General features: G+C 39.6%; 1 protein-coding gene across 8 annotated transcripts in view; it reads right to left on the bottom strand.

Annotated features, from left to right (window-relative positions):
- Positions 1 to 669: 669 nt before the first annotated feature.
- The window catches only part of sh2b3 (SH2B adaptor protein 3), a 178,918-nt gene continuing 154,398 nt past the window's right edge, over positions 670 to 25,189 (bottom strand). For all 8 annotated transcript variants that reach the window (XM_073065653.1, XM_073065658.1, XM_073065654.1 and 5 more), the window contains 3 exons: positions 19,718 to 19,932; positions 18,714 to 18,885; positions 670 to 4,648 (listed from right to left, as the gene is read on the bottom strand). In XM_073065653.1, coding sequence (XP_072921754.1) covers positions 4,356 to 4,648; positions 18,714 to 18,885; positions 19,718 to 19,932 — 680 coding nt within the window. In that variant the 3' untranslated portion in view covers positions 670 to 4,355. The remainder of the gene's footprint in view (positions 4,649 to 18,713; positions 18,886 to 19,717; positions 19,933 to 25,189) is intronic.

Raw genomic sequence — 25,189 nt, 5'->3', positions numbered from 1 at the left:
CCCAACACTGCAGAACACCACTATTCACCAGATGCCAACCCAAAACGGCTGCCTTTATTCCCACTTTGTCTCCTGCCAGTCAGCCAATCTTCTGTCCATGCTAGTATCTTTCCTGTAATACCATGGGCTTTTATCTTGTTAAGCATCCTCATTGTGGCAGCTTGTCAAATGTCTTCTGAAAATCCCAGAAGCAACATATACTGACTCATTTGTTTATTCTGCTTGTTATTTCCTCAAATAATTCCAATAGAGATAAATTAATGCCATGATTATGGTCACTTAAAAAAGTGTGCAGCAAAGTTGTCTGTGAATATTAGTGCTCAGTTATACAGTATTGTAGCTTCCTGTCAGATGTACAGATTACTGAGCAGTATTCTGCAAGACCAAATCAAAATAACATCTGTGTATTAATTTGGTTTTGAAGGCTTCAGCAACTAATGATAGTGCACATTTAACTAACTGCAATAAATTGAAATAAATCTTCTCTAACTCCTGCTCTGAAATATTTCATCCACATTGAGGCCAACTAAAATATTATTACCCATTTGCAAATATTGTTTTGTTTTGCCAGAATCCTGTAAGTTGTACTGCACAAATTGGCAGAATGAATATTTTTGCTAAATTTAAAAGTATCAGCAAAAAGAAAACAAGTTTCTGCAAATGCAGTCAAAGATTTAATAATGCAGCAGCTGGTTTTATTCTCCAAATACAATGTACAATTGATTCCAGTAGAATCAACTAAAGAGAATTGCCAATAACAATAATTTGGACAGTTTTATTAATTGACAAAAATACAGCATAGCAGTCATCATGTAAAATAATCTGAACATTTGTTAACACTGCTTGGTAACTGAGATGAGCATTTCTAAACAATGACTGCACCGTATAAATTTAATCTAGAGAGCGAACAATCTGATAGAATCTTCAACATGCATTTTCATGATGTAATCCCCTAATTTTAATAAAGTCCAAGTGCACTTTTCAATTGTATACAGCAGCCACTAAATGAAATTTGGTATTGATACATTTTAATTTTTAATCTTGCCGCATTCCGTTACACTTTCTCCTTGCTAAAAACATTGGCAACCAAATAACTGACTAAAATTATACAATTATAATTCTTTTATTCAAATAACCATTTGACTACCAAATTTCATTTAATGCTTGCATTCTTTACATTGAAATTTCAAAATAATCACGGATACCTGTAGTGTATCATATCAGTGCACAATTTCTATGCTTAGAAAACCAAATCTACAGTTCACTGAAATTCAAATTGAGACCGGGCTTCATTGGTGAAATGATTGGAAATGAAAGAGCATCTAGTACTTTAAAACTGAAGGCACAGTTCATACAAAAGATATTTTATAATAAAAATAGTGTTTCCTGAATTACTATAAATTCCATAACAGGAGCTTAGAATTTCTTCAACTGTTATTGGAGCATCAAAGGCAAATAAAGCTTTTCCCCCCCTGACTGGAACACTTGTCATAGATATAATATTGTCCATAATTATTTTATTTTTGGGATGTGGGCAGTGCTGCCAATGCTAACATTTAATGTTCATTCAGAATTCTCCTTGAATTGAACCTGCAGTTAACTATTTCAGATGGAAGTCAAGAATCACATTGCACCGAAAGACTGGAATCTCTGTTGGCCATATGAGGTATAAGCCGAGGAGGGTCAAGTCAGGTACTTTCCTGATTATCATTGTTGATGTACTTTTAAAATTCCATAATTTGTTTAATTAGCTGAACTTGGATAGCAAAGTGCTTTTGTGGCATTTGAACTTGGCACTGGTTCAGAAATGTAGATTGCTGGTCCAATAGCTGCTCCAGATTGTTTAAATAAAACCTTAAGTAAAGGAATGAGCTCACATTACCTGGTGCACAAAAATTGATTGCATTATTATTGCTGTTATTGTTACTAATTAAATGCAAGTTTGATGGTCATTGGTTATTTATAGTGCATCTTCCTCCACCCAGGTTGCTGGATAGTTTGTTCAGCAATCAGCCTGACATGGACCAGAATTTGTAGAGGAATTAAGTAAAACTCAGTAGAGTGACTCCTAAGATCCATTGCTGCTGCTGCAAAACCCAGAACGATATTTGTGAAAGTTTAGATTCTAAGACAGAGGAGCACTAATGCCATTAGCTCAATGGCCTGAACAGCCTTGTTCTGATCCTATGTCTTATGATAGACCTTTAGACCATGTGGGAAGTCTGTTGTGGCTCACCTTCCCACAGTATCTGCATTTTTCCAGGAGCAGAATTTGAATAAAGTTTTCTTCTATGTGCATATGTCATTCCAACAAAGATCTATCAAATAACAGTTCAAATAGATTACCTCCAAATATAATTATTACTGATTCAAATGTGCAATGTGAAACATGAATATTTGGGGGGAAAAACACTAATGTATTTATGCCAATTTTAAATAAAACATGCTTTTAGTTATCTCAAGGTTGGTTTCAATGCTGTTCAATGGATTGCAACATTTAGAGCTTTTGAAACCTTAATTTTCAGTCTTTACCTCTTTGCAAATTCAACTCTGATTGCAGACAATCTGTTATATCTTGACAGATGGTATTTTTGACTAGAATTGAAATTTAATCATTAAATTACTGGATAAAAGGTTTTATTTTGAAATGTGTTCTGGATAAGAAATAAGTTTTTAATTTAAGCTTGAGATAGCTTCTTATAAATGTGGCAATTTATGAACTGCTTATCCTTTTTCTTAAAAAAAGAGACCAATAGATACACACCATCATTATGCTGCAGACAAATCAGAAGAATAATCAGCAACAAGTGCAGTTTTTGTAGAGGCAGCCAGATTAACAATTCGAAACAAAGCAGAAAACTTTGCTGCTCCTTTACAGGGTGCTGATGCAGTTTTTTCTCCTTAAATATATTTAAGGATATATTTGTATTACAGGCTGTGCAGAAAAGTCACTGTTTCATTCCTGGAATGAAGAGGTTGACAAAGCCAGTTTAGCTGGTTAGCCCTATAGTCACTGGAGTTTAAATGGCAAGCTACAAGATGCTGTACTGTGCACAGCTATCTTTGGGGACCAAGTTGCTGTTCCAGGTAAGAGGGTGCACCTGAACCTTAAGAGGGATTCTGCCCTCTGATGTATTCTGCACACTTCAAGGACAACAAATCCTAAATAAGCCAATTAATGTTAGATGGAGATTGTCTTAAGTTACTTTGGCTTTTGTGACACCCACACAGGAACCATTTTTACAGTTCTGCTAGTCTTACGGCCAAGGGCATGATTGTTTTCTGTCCTGCTTCTGCACTTTGAAGAATACAGGATAACACAATACTTAAAGCAATTGGAAAGCATTAACTTAATGTAGCAAACTCAGTTTTTAAAAACTCAATATTCTTATGCTTATCTGCTCAACATTCCCATTCCCCAAACTTGCAAGCCAAAATTACTGTCACCCAGTACATCAGATCCAGAATGTCTACAAATTATTCACTGACCTAGTCATGCTAAAGCAAGTCAAATTTATTAATTTTTTTTGGAAAGGTCTTTAACTTGTCTTTTGCTTTCCTCGCTTCTCATTAAGGCTACCCCAGTATTTGCATTTTCCATTTAACTGGTCTGCATGTTGACTAAATTAAATCCACTATTCTTTATACTGTACCTCAGAGACACTACTTGTTTTCATCCTTCAAAAAAAAACCACAGATTTTCTGCGTGTCATTAAATATAACCAAAGCTATGTACCCAACCGCTCATTGTAAATTTTGTAGTAGCCATAATAGGGAAGGGATGCCCAGTTCCACCTGTAGTTTGCAAAACATTCCAGAAATTACATCACCTTAGTGTTTACAATCCTGAACTGTCAGTTAAACCTTCTCCAAAAGCACAGACAAGTGAGGCATTCTTAATTACAGACATTAAACTAGAAAGAACGTGTAAACTGAACAAAATTGCTGCAAATTAGCCTTTAAATGCTGCAAGTGCTTGTATTGTAAAATCATGAACTTTTACTACATTTTAGTATGGTTAATGGAAATAACATTATATAAAGAAGTACTTTAAACTTTTTATTTAATACATATGTACAAATTGTACAAGACAATCATTGAGGTGTCCAGTGGGGACATAGTTAAACATATGTTAAGAAAAAAAATGAGCAAAGCTACAAAAATTAATGCTGTAAACAGACCCTTCAACAGGCCTAATAGAAAGAATACATTTCAGAGTAAACAAGGATTTGGTCTGAAGGTTTCTCACCTTTGCCTTCTGCTCAACCCTGAAACAGAAAAATACATTCATGTTTTCAGAGAAAACCTGAAACCATTTTCAGTGTTGATTTATCAAATATGTCTACAAGACCTGTTCAAAGGAACATGTACTTATTGTCAATGGCCCGTGAATGACCCCTGGCAGCTGATTCCATGTCATAGTCTGAGTCTCGTTGGTGCCTAGTTGGCACAACCACTGAACCACTGCGTCGCAGGCCACTGAAAGATTCCTCAGCAGGGGGCACTGTGTGCAACACCTGTTCTGGTCCAGCTTGAGTAGTTTCTGATACATTGCAGCCAGAAGGACTCACGTGGGCAAGGTTGGGTTCAGAATTTGAGCGATGAACAGAAAATGGCAACACCAATGCACTGCGCGGTGAAAAGGATCCTTTGAAAAGAAAAAAAATAAATGTTAGGAATCCCTGATGAGATTTTACAAGCATTCTCATAATTGCAATGGTATTTCACTTAGAGAATTGGATGTAATTGAATGATAAACAATGGCTTCATAACCAGTGAAGGCACCATTACCTTTGCCAAACCAGAAACTACACCACCATTTATACATAACACATTCACTGGGTTCATCGCTTTTTCAAGAAAAACTAATCTGAATACTTACAGAAAAATCTGTTGCGTTGTTTCAATTCCCAGTACATTTAAACTCTCACATTTTGAACACTTTTACCTTCACTACAAGTGAACAGCCATTTGAGTGTGTGAGAAACATGCCAACTGTCAAAATCAGAAATGCCATTGATACTAACAATCAGTATTTGACATTAGGTACTTTCCTAGCACTTTCTGGATTTGTCTTACTGATATATAGATATTATACCTTTAGTCATATTCAAATAATACCAGAGGGAGAGGGTTACAGGCTCACTTAACTCACCTATTAAAAATTATGGGAACTCATCCAATTGACATCCTTCAGTTGTACAATGGCAAGTGAAAGTTCAAATTCAGAACATTATTTCAAACTTTGCCGTACTCTATCACCTGTCACTCTGAAAGTTAAAACAAGTAGAAACGTTTCCTGGTTGAAGAGCACCTTCATGGTGGAATCTCGATCGTTGGACACTTACATTACCAACTCAGCAGCTAAAGGAACTTTGGTTTCTTTCTTAAAGAACAGCCAGAACTTCTCCAGCACTTCTTCTGAGGGAACATTCCTATCTGAAATAGTTGTACCTGGATAGCACCTGGATACCACTGCTCCTTCTCCAAAACTTCAAAAACACTTCCAATATTCCTTGCTTGTAGAGTGATCCTTTTGTTTGTTCATTTATGCTGACCCCAAAACCTCTGCTTCTCTTTTCATGCCGTTAATCACCTTAATATTTCCTAGATTTTTCTAACTTTTACTCTTTGAGTATTAGCGTTTTGCTTTAAGGTAGCTTGGTTTATGGAAATCATAGGCTTAATGTCAGATAAAGTATTTATAACATTTCCCTTCATGAACTCAGGCTAGTACTTGTGAAATGAAGACATTAAGAACAATGAGTACAAGATATAATAAAACAGGAGCAGAATTAAGCTATTCAGCCCATCAAGTCTGCTCAGCCAGCCATTTAGTCATGCCTGATTTATGCTCCCTCAACCACATTCTCCTGCCTTCTTGCAGCCTTTGACACCCTGACTAATCAAGAATCAGCCAACCAACACTTTAATAAGACCACAAGACATTCCTGTACCCAATGACATGGCCCCCCACAGCAGTCTGAGGCAATGAATTCCATAGATTCACCACCCTCTGGTCCTAGACTCTCCCACTTACCAGAATGTTCTCTGGACGTCCACCTGATCCAGGCCTTTCACTAGCTGATAGATTTCAATTTGATCCCCCTCCCTCAATCTTTCAAACTCCAGCAGAGCCATCAAACGCTTTCCCTTTCGTTCCCAGGATAATTCTCATAAATCTCTGGAGTCTCTTGAATGCTAGCACATAGTTTGTGACAAAATTATTAATTGGAGCATTGTTTTATATCTGACTATTACATACATTACAACCCTATGCTTTTTTGTGGCACTTGTATTTCAAACACCATCCTGTCAATTTTTCTATTAATATTCCATTGTACTGTTATATACTGCATAGAAGAACCTTCCAGCTATTGCATTTTACATGGTTTAGTCATAATGAAGAAATATCTTTGTCTATTTCCAGATTCAAGTACTATGAAGCATCTATTAAAGCTCATTATACAACCAACTTAGCTAGTTTTTGGAATTTTTATATTTAGCTTAAAAGAATGTAAATTATTTTCTGCTTCATGATCTTTTGTTTTAGTTAAGAAATGTGCTCGTCAATTAAAGGTTATTCCATTGGGTATTGAGAGTTAGATGAAATGACTGAGTTCAGGTGTAGGTCTATACCCAAGTTATTTAGATTACTTTTCACTCCACATAAGACAGGATCTGGCAAGGAGGCTTTCTCCCCCACTCATGTTTCAAAGAGAATTGCAATACAACCGTTATTAACAAGAGAGTGACAAGATCAAGCCAGCAAAATTAACATGACGGGAACAGAGAATAAGAATATTCAACCACAAGCTTATTTTTCTGTCGCCTTATGCCAATATTGTCTGTTTCCCCTTGGATCTTCACTGAGAAATTACCAACACAATTTACTTAGAATAAAAGATGAAAGAGCTCAAGACACAAAGTGCCCCAATTCATATTGGAACCAAACTCAAGTTTAGCATTTTAACAAGATATATTACTACCTTTCAGGGAAAGATTACAATGGTTACCTAAAATTAGCTTTTTCCCCATCACCCCACACTCCATTAGCTGAATACAGCAGGCACCTGTCTTTATTATCAGTTTACATATGCATTACTAACAAGGCCTCAGCATTTATGGACAACTCCAAATTATTCTCAAGCAGCTGTTTGCTTCAACCACACCAGCCTGTCATGACGACCTACCCACTACTGTGTAGAGTTCCCTGGTGTAAAGCTCCCTTTACACTCTCACCAGTTTGCTTCAGCTCATAAGCAGCACTTTGCTGATGAGCAAGTTATGGCATTAGGTGATTATTAGCCAGATTGGGCGACTACTGCTTTTTGAGGGCAAGACATATCTTCAACATTTTTACATCATTGGTATTTACAATGATGTCACTGTACCAAAACAACCTGGTTAAAAGCATGGCCAGTTTCTGACAAGTATATCTTCAGTATTACAACCACAATGTTCTCAGATCCTATAACCCATGTTATATCATAGAGTTAGAGTTGAATAGCACAGAAACGGGCCTTTCAGCCCACTATGTCTATGCTACCTCTGAACCTCCAAAACATGTTAATGAGAACATTGCATTAGCCTGACATTGCTGAGGCTTTATCAGCCATTGGTCACACCACTCGGAGTATTGTGAGCAGTTTTTGACCCTTTCTCAGAAAAGATGTGCTGGCATCGGAGAGGGTCCAGAGTAGGTTAGTGAGAATGATTCTTGATGGCTCTGAGCCTGTACTCACTAAATTTAGAAGGATCTTATTGAAACCTATTGAATATTGAAAGGCTGAAATAGAGTGGATATGGAGAGGATATTTCCTATACTGGATGAGTCTAGGACCAGAGGGTGGGGAGAAGGCAGGAGAATGGGGTCGAGGGAGAAAATAAACCAGCCATGATGGCTGGTTGGGCCGTGTGACCCAATTCTGCTATATTTTTATGGTCTTGCTAAGTTTTACATCAGGTAATGTAAACTGATGTCCACCATCTTCTACAAGTTTCTATGGGACACTACACTGGTGGGTAGGTTAGAAACATTCCTAGCTCAGACAGCTATCATACCCCAGATAAAGTGGAGTGAAGCCGGTTGCAAAATAAAGTTCCACTTACACTCTCAGCATTCTACTTCAAGCTGATACACAAAAGGATTTGTCTACCACACCAAAGAGTCATTGAGCAACCCATGTACAGAAACAGGCCCTTCAGTCAACTAGGCTAGTCCCATTTGCTTAGTAATGGCTGGAGAACAATTTAGAACCAGATTTTCTATGACACTTTAGATGGTTACCACAGAAGGAAGTAATTTGTAAATTAGTAGAACTAAGAAGTTCATCACTGCTCTGTGATAATTTGTTACTTTAGGTGCCATAAACATTGTTGAACTGAAACTGCCTGTAGATAATCTAGTATTTGACTGTTTGGAAATCCCAACAGTTCACTGTTCTACTGCATTAGTCTGAAATGTGATGTGGAACGTGTAGCCAAACTGGAGCTGGTGATCCAAACTGGGGATAGGCTATGCAACATGTTAAAGATGAAATCAAAGTGTGTATGATTATTAATATGGGCAACTTTCAATAATCTGGAAAATCTGAAAGCTGCATGGATTAATGGTGAGGAAGAGGCTTCAAGCCTCTTAAGTGACAAAGCCTTTGATTATCCATGGTCCCTGCTGAAGTCCTTCCTCCCATCTTCCTCTATTTTGGACTTTCAGCACAATCATTACAATGTTGTAACATCTCATCCCCTTAAAGCAGTGGTTCCCAACGTGGGGCAATTTGATTATTAAGGGGGGCAATTCAAGAATGAGTTATTAACAGTGAATTTTTTCTAGTAAGTCTGTGTAAGTATGAGTGTGTGTGCGAGTTAATACATATGTGTATATACAGTATGCATACATAAAAATACTTGTGTGTATGTACATGTGTAATTGCGTGTGTACTGTATATATAGTGTATCACCATCATTACAACCATCAAATGGCTTTCATAATTAAATTAATGAATTGACTGATGTAGGAAGGAACGAATGAACAAGTCCAAACGCGTAAGAAACTCGTACGAGGTCGTGCCAATGCTGCTTTTTGCAGTAGCTTTCAGTTCTTGGTGGTGTGAAGGTGTGTACATTGCGTCATCTCTTTTAAACGGTGTATCTGTCTTTGTATGCTGTAGAAACGAATCGGTATTGTTTTATTTATTTATTATTATTTTAATATCACTTAATGTTCTTTTTTTTACAATTTCTTAGTAATTTCTTCCTCAGAACTTTAACAGTCCTTTGGTTCTTTTATTTTTCTCTTTCATGAATGCCATGTTCTTTGGAAGCTTGTTTAAACCAAGTTAATGGTCTTTTAGGCTTCCTCCAGGTGAATAGGAGTTCACTTTTTGAATAATAAGAATTATATATCACCACAGGGGGCATCAGGATTTTAGAGGTGATTAGGTGGGGCATGGCCAAAAAAAGGTTGGGAACCACTGCCCTAAAGCTACTCAAAGCTGCTCGTTAAATTCTCTTAAAATGCACATAAGGTTATGGAAATCCTAACATTAATTTTAATGTACAACATTCATTCAAGACCTTTAACAGAAGGGGTTTCTCCATAAATTACTTCAGTTTTTATAATTTTTACTGAAGGCACTGCAGGTTACTACACTGGGTATTCTGTATAAATGTGTAGCTTCACCGTCTTAAAACGACTAAGTTTGTTAAAAGGGCTTTTTTATGATTATGCAGTGATCGGCCTCAAAGAAAATTCCTGCAAGTGGCAGGGTGCATTCTTCAAGCCTCCTGCAGGTGGCAATATCACTCAAGAATTACATTAGTCTTTAACTTGCTCCTGAACCCTTTTAAGATACAATAGCAGAATTAGACCATCTGGCTCATTGAGTCTGCTCCATATAATTTTATATTATATTAAAAGTCAGATTTCTTAATAATACTAGAATATGGATTCTTTACCATAATAGCACTTTTCTCCCTTTTTAAATACAGACCTCACTGCAGCAAAGATACTGGATTTTAGTGACAGTGTTTTTGCTTTCTACTTCATATTAAAGACTTACTTCTTTCTTTGGCATTAGAAAGAATGGGGAGTGATCTTACTGAAACATTTAAAAAAAACTCTTAAAGAGGCAAAACAAAGTACAGATTACGTTATTAGGAGAGTCTTGAACAAGATACATGGTACTGAAGCATGGTGATCCACTCATTACTTCTATTCGTTCTACTCTTTTACACCTATATTCTATGTCTAAGAATTACTAGCAATGTTCTGTTAAATCTTCTTCACGATTTACCTGACCTTGCACCTTGTCTACCTGCAGTGCACTTTGTAGCTGTTAACACTTGCTGCATTATTTTACCTTCTACCATCTCAACACGGCATTTAATGAATTGAAGGATATGCAAGACAAGCTTTTCACAGGCAACGATAGTAAACCAGTTTATTTATTAGGAGGGAACAGTAATTTAACCCAAGCTGCATAGGAATTTCTCCTCATAAAGGTAAGTTCCAAAGTTCTATACCCCAGAGGGAAGTGGAGCTGATTTACTGGAAGCATTTATTTAAAAAAGTGGTTTAATTTTTGTAAGCTTGGGAAATTGACGGCTACAGAAGAGGAATTGATGCCTGGAGCAGATCAGCTAAAGATCACACGGAATGGTGGGATAGGCCCGTGCTCCTGGTGTCCTGTGTGTATCTTCACTACTGTTAGTGATATACAGGGATCTGAAAATTATTCATGACCTAACAGCCATGAGTTAAGACCAAGTCAGCTAGCAATGGTTTATTTAGTAGATATATAGTATACATTATGTACGTTTAATAAACTAGATCAAGGAAGCAATGCTCTGTCAGAGATTAAATTTGCACAGTACATCAAAGTCACACTAAAACTGAGCTTGTGGCAAGTGGTTATGGTAAGATGTTCTTGTTATGACGCCACAGTTACCGAATTTGGAAGAGGAAAGAGCTGAGAAAGTTTCATCTATTCCCGAAACTACAAAGCCATTTCCTGTCACCAACCTATAAACGCCAGATATTGTTGAATCATACAATGTAAAACAATGCATCACTGACTGCAGTAGCAATTGTCAGAAAGCTTAGAAACTGAACAGTCATGTATTATCAGATTCACCAAGTACATAGCCCATACAAAGATTTGGGATAATTGTTGCATATGTTTGAAATTACTAGATTTAACACGCTGATCCAACTTGTGTTACTCAACTTACAATAGTTTCCTTTCAATAAACTTTAGAGGATTGCTGGTAACATCAGATAAAATGAGAGAAATCACTACAAAAGAAACTAGTGATGTTTTGTTACCTCAACGATACAAATTCTCACACAATGGGACAGAGCCCACACTAGACCCACTCAGCATTCCATTCCGGACCTTCCTGTTAACATGCAGATTAAGCCTATCATTGTGAATTTACTAATCAGCAAGCAGAACACATCACCGCAGTAATAACGAAAGGGGTTTCAATTCAAGCTCATCAGAAAATCTGAACATGATCAGACTCAAGTAAAATTCTGGGCTGCATTTCCAGTGGAAAGAACCTGCCAGATGGGCTGAGGCAAGTTCTCATTTCCATACATAATGAAAACATTTAAAGGCAGTCGTGCTACATCCAGACATCAGCAAGTTGTTCAAACCTGCACACTGTGTCAAGGCACCAGGATGGGGCAGAACAGATTTTTCCAAGAGTGCGGTGGAATCAAAAGTGTCCTGTAAGCAGATCCACTGTTTTTGTAAAAGCAGTATGTATGTAAACACCTCAATCTCTAGTCTAGAGGTATCTTCTAAACCAAGTATTATAAACACACTAGGTGGAGAACAGTAATATGGCCAGGAATGCACAGTGTGGGTGCCAGATTGCAGTGAGACAATTATTTTTAGCTGCCTACATTTTAACCATACACAAAAACAACCATGTATTTTATTGCCACTGGTGAGATATTACAACATTGAAGCATCTGCAGGCACCAGTCATCACTAACACAGGAATGCTGTTTGGAGTTGCCCATTGACAAATACTGACCATTTACGATGGATGCTGGCTTTGTGTTGGGCAACTCCTACCTAATTGAAGTGTTTAGCATATTTCCGTCCATTTCTTCTAGCTGAACCTACCCCTGATCCACTCCTCTTCTCCAGCCTACTGATCCATTGTCCCCTTCTTCCCCCTGCTGGGACCCCCATTCATTAACCCACCACCACCCTCCAATCCTTGTCACAACCCAACCCTGCTAATCCATTGCAAAGACTTCAAGATACAGTCAGCCACATTTGATATCAAGGTAGCTGCTCCAGTATTGCACTCACCTCCAGAGACAATACATACACCAAGTACATCCCTGTGCAGCCGGATTTTCTACTTCCTCAGTGGCAGACCCCAATTAATATGGATTGACAACAACATCTCCATACTCACCATCAGCACAGTGTGCTTAGGCACCTGCTCTACTCACTTTATGCTTATGATAGTGTGGCTAAGTTTAGCTCCAATGCCATATTTGTTGACCAAATCAAACTTGGTGACAAATTGACATAGGAGAGAAGACTGAAAATCTGGTTGAGTGGTGCCACAACAATAACCTCGTGCTCAATGTCAGTAAAACCAAAGAGCTACAGGAGGTAGAAGCTGGAGATTCATGAGCCAGTTCTCATTAGGTAAACAGCAGTGGAGAGGGTCAGTAGCTTTAAATTCCTTGGTGTTGGGATCTGTCCAGGCACCAGCATGCAAATTTCCTCACAAAGGTGGAATGACAGCATCTCTGCTTTTTATTTTTAGAAGTTTGCATAGAGTCAGCATGCCACCATAAATTCTGACAGACTTTTATAGATGCACAGTGGAGAGTTTCCTAATTAGTTGCATCATTTTCTGGTATGGAAACAGTGCCCGGGAACTGAAATTGGTGGTTACAGGTCAGTCCATCACAGGCATCTCCACTATTGATACATTCACATGGAGAGCTACCACAAGAAAGCGGCATCCATCAAAGACCCCCCCCCCCCCCCCCCACTATCCAGGTCCGACATGTCCAGGTTTAGGAACAGTTACTACCCTACAACCATCAGTCTCTTAAACTGGCATGAATAACTTCAACCACCACCACACTGAACTGATTCTATGACCTGCTGACTCACTTTCAAGGACTCTGTAACACTTGTCCTCAGAATTGTTTTTTTTAAAATTTGCATAAGTTTGTCTTTTTCTAATGGTTGTCAGTCTTAGTCTATGTAGTCTTTCATAAATTCTATTTCCCCTCATAAATGCTTGCAAGGAAATGAAGCTCAAGGTAGTGTATGGTAACATATGTACTTTGATAATAAATCTACTTTGAACACATTGCAAACATTTTCACGGTAGTAGAGACTTTTGTTAAGTCAGTACTCTGGTGATTCTTTTTGTCCAGTTCCTGTGGGATCAGTCCTCACAACAAAAGGCCCTTGTTCTGCCCTATCCAAAAACACTAAACACAATTCATAAGCTAAACATAGTCCTGAGGAAGGGTCTCAGCCTGAAATGTCGACTGCTTACTCTTTTCCATAGATGCTGCCTGGCCTGTTGCGTTCCACCAGCATTGTGTGTGTGTTGCTTGGATTTCTAGCATCTGCAGACTTTCTCTTGTTTGTGATTAAACATAATTCAGAACATCAAAGAGGGAAATGTTTCGTTAAGTAGGGAATTCCATAATATTAATCTATTAACACATTGTCCTTGCATATATAAGTGTGTCTGTCTTAAAGCAAAAATAGTTATCTAAGAGGAAACTACCAAAAAATGATTTTTTTTAAAAAGCGATCTTAAAACTGAAGTTTTGTCAAATCAGTGACAGCAGCACTGGGTTCTCTGTCCAATAAGGGCCAAATCATTGTGGGGCACACGGATTGCTGCATAGAACTGGAAGGAGATTTTTAAAATGCAGATATCCTATATTAAGCTATTTAAATATTTCTTAATCATGATGTAAACTAACTAAAATATTCAATGATTGCACAAATGTGCAAAAACAGAAATCGGTATTTCTAAGGACAGTGTGTTTAAATTATTTTTTAATATAAAGAAGAATTTCACATGCAGAAATGTAGTTGGGAAAATGGAATTCTGACAGTAAAAGATATTTGAGGGCATGGGTTACAGCAAATGAAACAACATTGTGCTGAAATAGGAAGTAATTTTTAGCAACAATCCAATTGGTTAATTCACTTCAATGGAGCTGAATGTGGGATGGCTGCAATGGCCAAATTCTATCCACACCAAATAAAAGAGAAAAATGGTCACCCATCATTAAAACTGATGTCACTGGTTTAATCATGAACACTGCAATTCATTGACATTTGTAGCAGGAAATGCTTTTTCATTATCAAGTAAATACATTGTGTTACAATCACAAGAGTCAATGAACATTACACTAAGATTTGATATAAAGTGTTCAGTTGCTTTTATGTTATCAAATGTTTGTGATTATTGCCTTTTATTGAATTCCTTGCAAAACTGACATCTCACTTTCTGAAAAGTATTTGTTACTTTATAAACCACAGAGTGTAACTGTTATAATTTCTCTATCTACTCTTGATTGTTTCAAGAAGTCTACAATTAATATATTCAGACAGCAAGATTTTAAATTGTGAAAGTAGGTTTCAAAAACAGTCTCTTTCAGAAAAAACTGATACACTCGTCACACTTTCAAAACTTTGTAAAGTACTCTTGATCTACACAAACCTGTAGTTTTTCGTGGTACATTTTACACAAAGACCAAGCGGTCTCACCATTTCATTATCATCAATTCTTCCTCTCATTACTCTTGCCATTCCCAGGAGAGCTGACTGACCACAAAAACAACAAGTAGCCAAGAAAGATATAAGCTAAATTCATGTAATAGCCAAAAGCTGCTGATGCTAGAAGTCTGAAATAAATGCAGAAAATGCTGCAATGCTCAGCAAGTCAGGCATTGTCTGAGGCCACAGAAGCAGAGATGACATTTCAAGTTGGTGACATACATACACAATGATGAGCAGGTAGATGCAAACGATGATGTGACTTCGCATAAAGAGCTGGGAGCATTTCTTTGGACTTCGGATTAATATTCATCAGATCGAAAGAAAGATCAGCAATCTGAATCACTAACTGTTTCTGTAACTAACTGCACAAAAATTTATTAATGTTTCCTTTCACTTTCTAGTGGAGGAAGATAAAGGAGAAGTGTGAATGAGGCTCAGAGGATTGCTCAGTTTGGAGCTGGCACGTAGCCTCGTCTTTGTGTTGTAATAAATGTGTGAGTAGTTTTAAGTATCTATATACTGTAATGTCATTATCAGCATACACTTCTCACCTTTAGTCAAGTTTGGGACTTCAGTCTGGTCAAATCCCATCAGTCCACAGTACAGCCTCTGCCGATGGAACGGAGTTACTGACCTCACTGGGATTTAGCACCAAAAATGTCCTCCATCATAACATTTGCCACTTAGATTCCCAGGCTACAACCAAAGAAACTATTCACATTCTGACAAAGCCAGTTCTGCTGAAATGAACAGGGCTTTTTCAAAAAGGAAAATTATCAAAGCATACATGCCAAAGTCAAAGAGCTAAAAGTGCAGAGCAAGTTGGTTGGTATGAAGAAACATCGTTACAATAAATCACAATTTGGAATCTCTGCAAGTTTCCACCACATTTTCTCTACTTGTTCTCTTCACATTCCAGCGAACCTGTCCTCTTTCCTCCTACACCTTTTGCTGCAACTTACAGCTTGTTTCATTTCTAACTTTTCCCCCAGTGGGTCAGTGATTGGAATGTGCAGTCTGTTCTACTCTCATTGCCCAACCTGTTTAATGTTCCAGAATTTTGTACAGAAGTTTCCAGCATCCAGAATATCTTGCTTTTAAACCATGATTTATGTCAGCTTAGTTGGTAGCACTCCAATTCAAATCCAATTCCTGCAACACAAACCTACATGAGATGCAGTACCTTGTCAGGCTGTCGCTCAGAACGAAGGATGATTCGCTTCCACTCTGGATACACAAGGTCAACGTGGGAAACTCAGACTCTCTCACAGATGAAGCGATAATGATAGAAGGGAGGTGTGGGTGGTAAGTTTGTGAGGTGTTCCTGGAGAATGACTTGAGATGGTTTGTATTATCCTGTATGCTCCTGCCCACTTCAAGTGGTTTTGGCCAGAGATTCCCATAAGAATGTTGAAAGCCCAAAGCTTTCACCACATCCCTGAACTGTTTCTTCCATCTGATCTCCTACTGTAATAGGGATTAGAACCAACTCTTTTTGATAAAGAGTCTGGTGTCAGGCTTATGACTGAATGATGTTCAATGCAGCCAAATGAGTCTACTTAAGGTTTATGGTTCCCTTGTCTTTCTGGTGGATTTGGAGAAATTTTGCAGAAATAGCATCACTGGCGTCTCTTTAGTATCTTGAGTTGACATCTGTGGGCAGACCTCATGTCAGCAGTGATCTCTGCTGACTGAGAGACCCAAGTGCACTCTACCAAGTCTTGAGCTTCAAGCATTCTTCTCCTCAAAGGGCCAGTGGCCACGCAGATGCACTGAGAGTGATGATGAATTACATCAATGATACACACCTTTCAAATACTCTGTTAAATTAATGCCCTGTGCTCCATCACATAGAAAGAAAAGATACCATGGCACTATTTTGAAGAGTAGGGAAGCAAAATCTGGTCATTGCAATATTTACCCTTCACCTGCCCTTACTCAAATAATATTACTTGCTCATTAACATCATACTGTTATTTGTGAGAACTTGCTATGGTAAATCACTTTTCCAACTTTACAAAAAAGGGAAGAAATAAAATGCTTTGGAACATCTCAAAAATGTGTTGAAAGGAGCTGTACACGGGCATATCTTGTTTCTAACTGCTAATGGAAATGTATTTTTCTTTTTAAAAAAACGATCAGAATTTCATTCATTACACAAGAGAAAAATAATAGTCACTTGCATAAATCTGTTATAATCTCTCGCTAACTTACAGTAACATAAGAGGGGAGCAAGTGAAACCCACCTAAACTAAAAAACAACCCGTCATTTGCCAACAATAAATACACAATGCTGCTGGAGAAAGAGCTCAAAGAGATAGCAGACATTTATATTATCTGTAAAGAACAACTGGTTTTGGGAAGAATATTTTGGAAAAGAACTTTCATTTTGCAAAACGTAGAATTATATGATCTACTTATTTTCTTTTTTGTTCTCTGCCCATAGCCCTGCTTCTTTCCAAATTTCGGACATATTCCCCTTTCAGCCTTCAAGCCCACCTCTGCCCCTAATATCCACCATCAGAGACACTCTGCTCTTGGATTTCTTTGCCCTTTGCATTTGCCTCGTATGTATTTTTAAACCCCCCTCCCCCCGAACAACATGCAACCCCATGCCTCTAATGTTAATCAGATTTAATTTCTCAAATTTTAAGTATATTGATACGAAACTATTCACACTGGACTCAGTAACGTACAGAGGGGTCTTTAGTGTTTGAAATGCTAACAGTTTGGTACAGGACAAGGGCTGGATTTCAACTATGACTCTCTCTCTCTCTCTCTCCGTGGTTTTACCATCATAGTAGTGATTGCAGCTGGGGGCGAGGTGACCAGAACTGCGGGCCACTCTAGGATCGCTGCCAGTACCATTCAGTGTTCCGGTAACAGGAAGGAAGCTTGTTTGTACTGGGTGAACTGAACAGCCAGATTTCACTCAGTAACAGATGGAAAGCTTTATCATAAAGCAGTACAGACAGAGAAAGCCTGGTCGGAAATGACAACTCATCCCAGCTGTGGCAGGCAGACCAAGCATTTGGCTGCTCTGGGGATTTGAACTTGTGGACACCAAGGCTGGGAAGCTAGTTCTGGTTGGAGGCAGTTTGCAAATCCCCCAATTTAGTATGGACAATGTGTTACAGTCCTCCGATTTTCAATCAAAACCTTCAGAATCCCATCAAAACTTTTAACAAAGATCCAGTTGGTTCTCATGAATTGCCCCTTTTTCTAATCACAGCCCAACCTGCTACCACTGCCTTAGAATCCTAAATTCAGAGATTAGGCTCCGATTAATTCCAATGATCCAACAGCTAAATTATAACATCTATTCAGACAAGTTGTAGTAACATTCATTCCTTCTGCATGGGTTCTTGAAAACAGACTCATAAAACTGGAGCAACAAACTATCTAACAGAACAGGGGTTCCCAGCCTAGGGTCCATGCACGATGGGTCCATGGCATTTAATAAAAGGTCATGCACCTCTGTAATAGATTAACTTAGCCAGAGGATTCTAATGATGAGTTTCAACCCAAAACATTGACAAGTCCTTTCCTTCCGCAGATTCCAACATCTGCAGAGTCTTGCGTCTCCGTTATAAAACTGGAGGTTCCATTTTACTGGTAATATACTGGTTGATTCCACGCGATGTGCAAAAACTGGTCAACATTCCTGGGTACCGGATCAAAGAATCCTAAGGTGATTACCTGAACTTAAGTGAGAGATCAAAAGCGTGTGTCCATGCACAACCATAGACTGTATCAACTCTGGACCTTTTGCTAGGCCTGCCACAAACTAGGAATTGTCAAATATGAAGCTTGAACTAAGTTTCAGAAATGCCATCATCCATAAAGACACAAGGTCTTTATTTCAGCTGTTACAATGTAAATCTTACGTCTGCACTTAAGATGTAAATCTGGTCTTACCTTGCTGTGAAGGAATTGCCACCACATAACTAGATAGTTTGACTTCTCGAGATGTACCACACTCCAAGGGAATTGCAAATGTTCCAAAATAGTTCAGCATTTCTGTGACAGAGTGGAAACGGAAGTGTTGGACGAGGCACTTCCCAGTTTCGGTCACAAGCAGTCGTAGGTGCTTGAAAAGTTAAAACAAAATTTGTCAATTGCTGGACAAAATTACTGCACATCACTTATTGAACAGTGACTAGTTTGTGTATCTTAACAAATAAGAACAGTGAAGGCTGAAGAAAAAAAATCTTCTGTTTTGCTTCCAATGGCCATTTAGATCTGTTTTTAATCGAGCTCACAGACCTGAACAGGTGGAAAACATCAATACCAACAGCTCTGAAGTACAATCTCTTGGCCTCAGCAATTTCTTCCCCTCCAAAGTTCTTTATTCTCAGGATGGAGCCTTTCAATCATAAATGCCCCTCGATTATTTAATACAAAAGATGAAGTTACTAGGTTAACAATAGTTGAAGTTATGGGAATCTTTTAGAAGCTCAGTGTGTGAACACCTGGGCAAGCAGGAAATCAAGGCACCAGGGATTCATGGACAGTTGGCTACTTCTGGCTGAACTAGTTTGTGATAAGTGGTGATATCTGGGGATCAATATTGTGTCTCAGCTTTGTCACAGCAAGAAAGATTTGTTTTCTTCAATACAGTACAGAAAATAGCCATTCAGCCCATCAATGGAAGCAATCCTATTAGTCCCATCCCCTCTCCCCCACTTTTGGTCATAAACCATATTTTCCAAGATAACTCAGCAGTCAGAATCTGTTTCTCCTAGTTTTAAAGGATATTGGGAAACATTTGAAATCAAAGACCAAGTGCACATTGCAATTCATTCTTACTTTTATCTATACTTCCTATTTATTAATGCAATGCCACAAATGCATGTGTATTTGCTGCACACAGACGATGAATATGTTAATGTGCGCAAGGTAAATTGATTCTTGTATTGTACCTTTGCTCTCCCCTGGTAGTTGAATGTGAGGACATATTCTCCTCGCTGTGTTTCACTCTGCCGCACAAGGAAGACCCCGTGACCCTCAGTTCCTGGAATCTGTACCAGCTGAGCTGCCTTGAATCGAGAGATTGGACCATGAAACCAGGCATAGGATGAGAAGAGCTGGTCCGTCTTGTGGTAGGGCTGTTCTGACGCGCAGTGATGTGCGGCTCCTGACAACAAAAATAATTTTTCTTTAAATCCAGAAATTGCTTTGGAAGATGAGAAAGTTTTAATGGGAGTAGAATTCTGGTCAATAGTTTTTGCAGAAACTCAGTTCAAGATTGCATTGTTTCTTTCAACAGACCATCTACTAAAATTACCAAAATGACAATGTTTCAATGTGTGAACTGAATACGCTTCATTAATTAACTTACAACCGAACTAATGTGGTGTAGTGGCATCTGCGCCAGACTTTGAGGGGAGTGGTTGCGGGTTCAAATCCTTGCACGCTTTCCACCGTGTTGGGTTGAGGTTCGAGCTAGCAACTCGGCCTCGTAAAAAAAAAAAAAGACAAAAATGATAAAGAAATGGCACGGTTGCCACCTGATGCGCCACAAGACGCGGAAAGGAACGACGACAATTAAAGTGAAGAAATACTTGGAAAAGCTGAGCTTGTTACAGGTCAGTCAACACAAATTCATGTTAGGGTGGTTGTATTTAGCCAAGCTGAAGCAGCTTTTCATTGAAGTTGATGACACTGAAAAAGCGGCGATGAAACAATGAACACAAGAGATTCTACCAGATGCTGGAAATGCAGAGCAACAGACACAGACACGCACACCATCTTAGAATTGTTCTGACAAAGTCCTACATCTGATTAAAATGCTATCGGTGAACAAATAAACTGCATCATTGAAATACTGGTATACAAGCAGCTAAGATGAGAATGTTCATACTGCTAAGAGGTTACTGCTGGGGCATTGTATTCCAGGCTTGCACCAAGGGACCTTGTTATTTTTAATGACTGCCTGACCTTCCATTAAGTAAGTTTGCAGATTGCACCAAATTGGGAGAAGCCACTGACCAATGAAAATAATTCAACTCATTCAGATCTGTACACAGGTTACAGTTCATTGTGGATACAGTCGATCTAATGGGAACAAGGAACCTCAAGAGGGCTGTGAGTCAAAAAAAAACCCCACTGGTTCGAAGCCATCAATGGAATTGAGAATGGAAAATACTGCAGAGGTTTATTTTGGGGATAGACACTTCACTGCGGCTGCAATTTGAAATGTCTGATCACCAAGAGATTTTCACTGCCTTCTAGATAACATCGAGGTCAGTGGTTCCCAACCTGGGGTCCATGGACCCCTTGCTTAATGGCATTGATCCATGGCATTAAAAATAAAAACTGGGAACCCCTGATCTAACAAAAATGGAAGTTCACTTTGAATGGGATAGACAGATTGAGTTGAATTCAATTAAAAAGTCACTGCAGTTAGGTTATGAGGTCTGGTGAAAGTTTCACACACCCAGGGGTAAGAGAAATCAACAGAACTTTTTTAGTGGAGGACTGATATATTAAGAAGTGAGGCAGCGAGTAAAGGTGCAACCAGATCAAGAATCACATGAACATTTTTGACGGGGTTGCGAATTACCCAAAACCCACTCAGCCTTCATGTTTAGTGTACGGCAAGATGGAGCAAATCTGTAAACAATCATTTCCGGACTTAAAATGGAATACAAAGCGAGTCCCTGCTCACGACGTGTTCCCTCTGGCTCCCAAAGTGTCAACACAATGACGTAGGGTGCCATGGTGGCGTGGCTGCAAGCACAACACCACTGCAGCTTGGGATGTCAGAGTCTGGAGTTCGATTCTGCCGTCCTCTGTAAGAGGTTTGTACGCCCTTCTCGTGAGCTCCCTCTGGGTGCTCCCATTTCCCCCTGCAGTCTAGTTGGCCATTGTAAATTGTCCTGTGATTGGGCCAGGGTTAAATAGGTGGGTTGTGGTGTGGCCTGCTAGGCTGGGAGGGCCTGTTCCACACTGTACAAAATAAAATGCTTCTGCAAACTTGGCATTTCCCTGCTTCATTCCTGTACCAGTGACCCCCTCAAGAAGGAAGCTGGTGGCAGGGAATGACGGCAGATTTTTGGTCAATGGAAGGCACAAAATAATGGTCAATTTCAGAAAAATACCTGGAAGGAAATTTGACCGAAAAGGGAGTCTGCCTACTCATCTGCTGACTGCCAGAGAAAAGCTCAATAACACACTCAAGTAACCCCAAAGCACATTTCTCCTGATTAAACACAGTCTGAACTAAGTAGGTCAGATGAATAATAGGCATGTTCCTTCTGCAGAGGCTAACCAAAGGGAGTAGTTAAAAAAGAAAACCCATAAAAGTTATTGTGAAGTCAGGAAAATTGATAGAGCAGCCTTCAATTAGCAGTTTTCCCAGTGCCTGCAATTGTGTGACCCACCACCGCACTGGCTTCTGAGAGACATGTTACCAGATGTTCAGCCAGATTAAATATGCACACTGCCTCAGTGGTGGGGGGAGCAGAGAAGAGGGTTACTTCTGGCTTCACAGTGCTTTCCTATCGTCTTTCTGGGGTTGGATTTTTAGCAATGAGTCCTCGTAGAGGGCTGAGAAGTGGAAAATGAGCAGTTTCAAGTTCCTGGGCATCAGTATCTCTCAGGATCTATCCTGGACCCAATATATTGATGCAATTACAGAGAAGGCACAACGGCAGCTACAGCACATTTCTTTAGGAGTTCAAGGAGGTTTGGCATGTGACCAAAGACACTTGCAGATTTCTACAGAAGTACCATTCTAAAAAAGGCCGCATCCATCATTAAGGACCCCCATCACCGAGGACATCCCTCTTCTCATTGCTACCACCAGAGAGGAGGTACAGGAGCCTGAAAGACACACACTCAATGATTCGGGAACAGCTTCTTCCTCTCTGCCATCTGATTTCTAAATGGACATTGAACCCGTGAACACCAACTCACTACATTCTCCCCCCTCTTTTTGCACAACTTATTTAATTTAACACACATAATGTATATATACTCACTGTAATTTAGTTTTTTATTATGTACTTCTGCCACAAAACAACAAATTTCATGACATATGCCGGTGATATTAAACCCAATTCTGACGTGACCTAGTTAAGCGCTGTACTTTATCTGTATTACATTTTCCAGTGTATTCTCAACCCTGTGACAATTCAGAGAATTACTACTTTGGTATCCTAACCAAAAAGCACCGAGGCAGAATTGGCAGAATTCAGCAGCTGCCATCAACAAGTTTCACTGAACAACCAGAGGTTCTCAAGTCATTGTTCAGAATTAAAGACAACGACCTAATCACTTTGACCTCATACCATGTTATCCAGGCCTGTTCAGTAACAACGGAAACGATTCCATTCAAAATTTTCCATAAGTTTAGAAAAACCGCTGCTTTCTATTTCCCTTTTTCCAATGTGGAACCCACTGCAAGTTGCTATTTGGTATGTAATTAAGATTCTTGCAGCCAACTCATAGAACTTTAGACACCAGTTGCAGGTGCATATGCACACCACAAAAATGAGGCAACTGTGTGGCATGAGATTGAACTTTTTCTTATGGCCGTGGACCCCGGATAAAGTGTCATTATGTTGTGGTGTTAGATACTTCATGGATATTATCTCCCCTAAGATGGATGTGTGTTATTCTGTTTCAGTATGGGGGGGGAGGTAAAAGTCCATTTCTGCTGTGCATGGGTACACAACGTTGCTAGGTTCTTTTGTTCAATTAACCTCATTAGATTTACAAACATAAATTAATTGATTGGGCAGGTTTATAGCACAGAAACAGGCACTCCAACCCATGACATCTGTGCTGATTTAAACTTCCCCATCTGCCTGCACACTGTCCATATCCCACCTCTGTTAATGTGTTTGCATAACACTGCTGTCATATCTACTGCTCCCACTTCTCCTGGCACCTACCAAATCTGCAAGTTAAAGTCACCGTACTCTATGATTGTCAGAGTGTATGCATTTGTCTCCTGCTTTGTATAGCTTCCAGGGATTTTATACCTTCAACGCTCACCTGGGTGCAACAGAGGCAGTAACATGCCCAAGAGAACTCAACAGAGCTCCGACACTGAGGAGGCAGCAGGACTGGCTCTCCTGTGCTGGCTATCTGCTTTAGCTACAGGGGGATATAGAAATGGGAAATGGAATACAGCAAAGTGGGGTGGGTGTTGGGGAAATCGATGCAAACTTTGTGTCTAAGTACTTCAGCAAAGGCAGGAGCTTTGGGATAAGGAGCCATGTAGGGGGAAATGGCACCACATGACACATTTTCCATAACCATGTCCCTCAAGATCGATATATTCCAGGCTGGGCACCCTCTGTTATAGAGCATCAAGTGAGGCGCAGCCCCGATGTGAATCCAGATGAAGGATCTCGGCCCGACACAGCGACTGTTTACTTCCCTCCTTAGACGCTACCTGACCTGCCGTGCTCCTCCAGCATTTTGTGTGACTAGGAAACTGCAGATGCTGGAATCTGGGGCAACGAGCAAGATGCTGGAGGAGCTCAGCAGGTCAGGCAGCGTCCATGGAAATGAATAAAGAGTCGACGTTTCAGGCCGAGACCCTTCTTCAGAATGGGGTGGGGGGGGGGGGCGGGGTGCCTGAATGAAAAGGTGGGGAGACGGGAAGGAGGCTAGCTGGAAAGTGATTGGTGAAGTCAGGTGAGTGGGAAAGGTCAAGGGCTGGAGAAGGAGGAATCTGATGGGAAGGAGGAGGGGACGGGGGGGGGAGGCGGGGGGAATAGGCAGGTGAGAAGAAGTGGATTGTCTGAGTGGGGAAGAGAGGGAAGTTTTGTTCATCGCAAGGAGGGATCGATATTCATAGTATCGGGTTGCGTTTGAAGTGTAGATGACAGACTGGATATGGGTCTCAATCACAGCTGCACAAAGCACTGGCTCTTTTGCTGCAAAGTAGAATCCAGGTGAATATCGACCCCCTCATGTTAAAGGACAAGACTGAAATAAATATTACACAGTGTGCAACCTGGTGGCATCATCAGTTCTTGCTGTTTGCAGTTGGCTGGTTTGTTACAGGACTGGATCTAGAGGATTAAGCAAGGCATCTAGAGGATTAAGCAAGGCAATGAAGGGTTAACCACAGCTGGAGTCAGGCAGGATGTTTGTTACTTTTGAATTTTATTTCTAAAGCTCCATGGTAGCTTTTAGAAACATTTACAAAAATAAATAAATTGCGTGCAACAAGCTGAAGACTTGTCTAAAGACGGTCTAAAGTAAACCATCTCTCTGGAGGTACGCATTCACTCCGCTTGCTTGCAGGCAGTCTCAACCCTGGGAGCAGGAGAATGGCCCGTTGAGGCTGTTTAATGGTGTCTGACATGACGATTAATGAAAAGCCAAGGTATTTTGCTGGTTCCAGCCTCGTCCCATCACTTACACACACACAC

The sequence above is a fragment of the Hemitrygon akajei genome, chromosome 14 (assembly GCF_048418815.1).
Source record: "Hemitrygon akajei chromosome 14, sHemAka1.3, whole genome shotgun sequence".
Lineage (NCBI taxonomy): Eukaryota > Metazoa > Chordata > Chondrichthyes > Myliobatiformes > Dasyatidae > Hemitrygon > Hemitrygon akajei.
The sequence above is the reverse complement of the archived record's forward strand: the minus strand, read 5'-3'. Positions and strand labels throughout refer to the sequence as shown.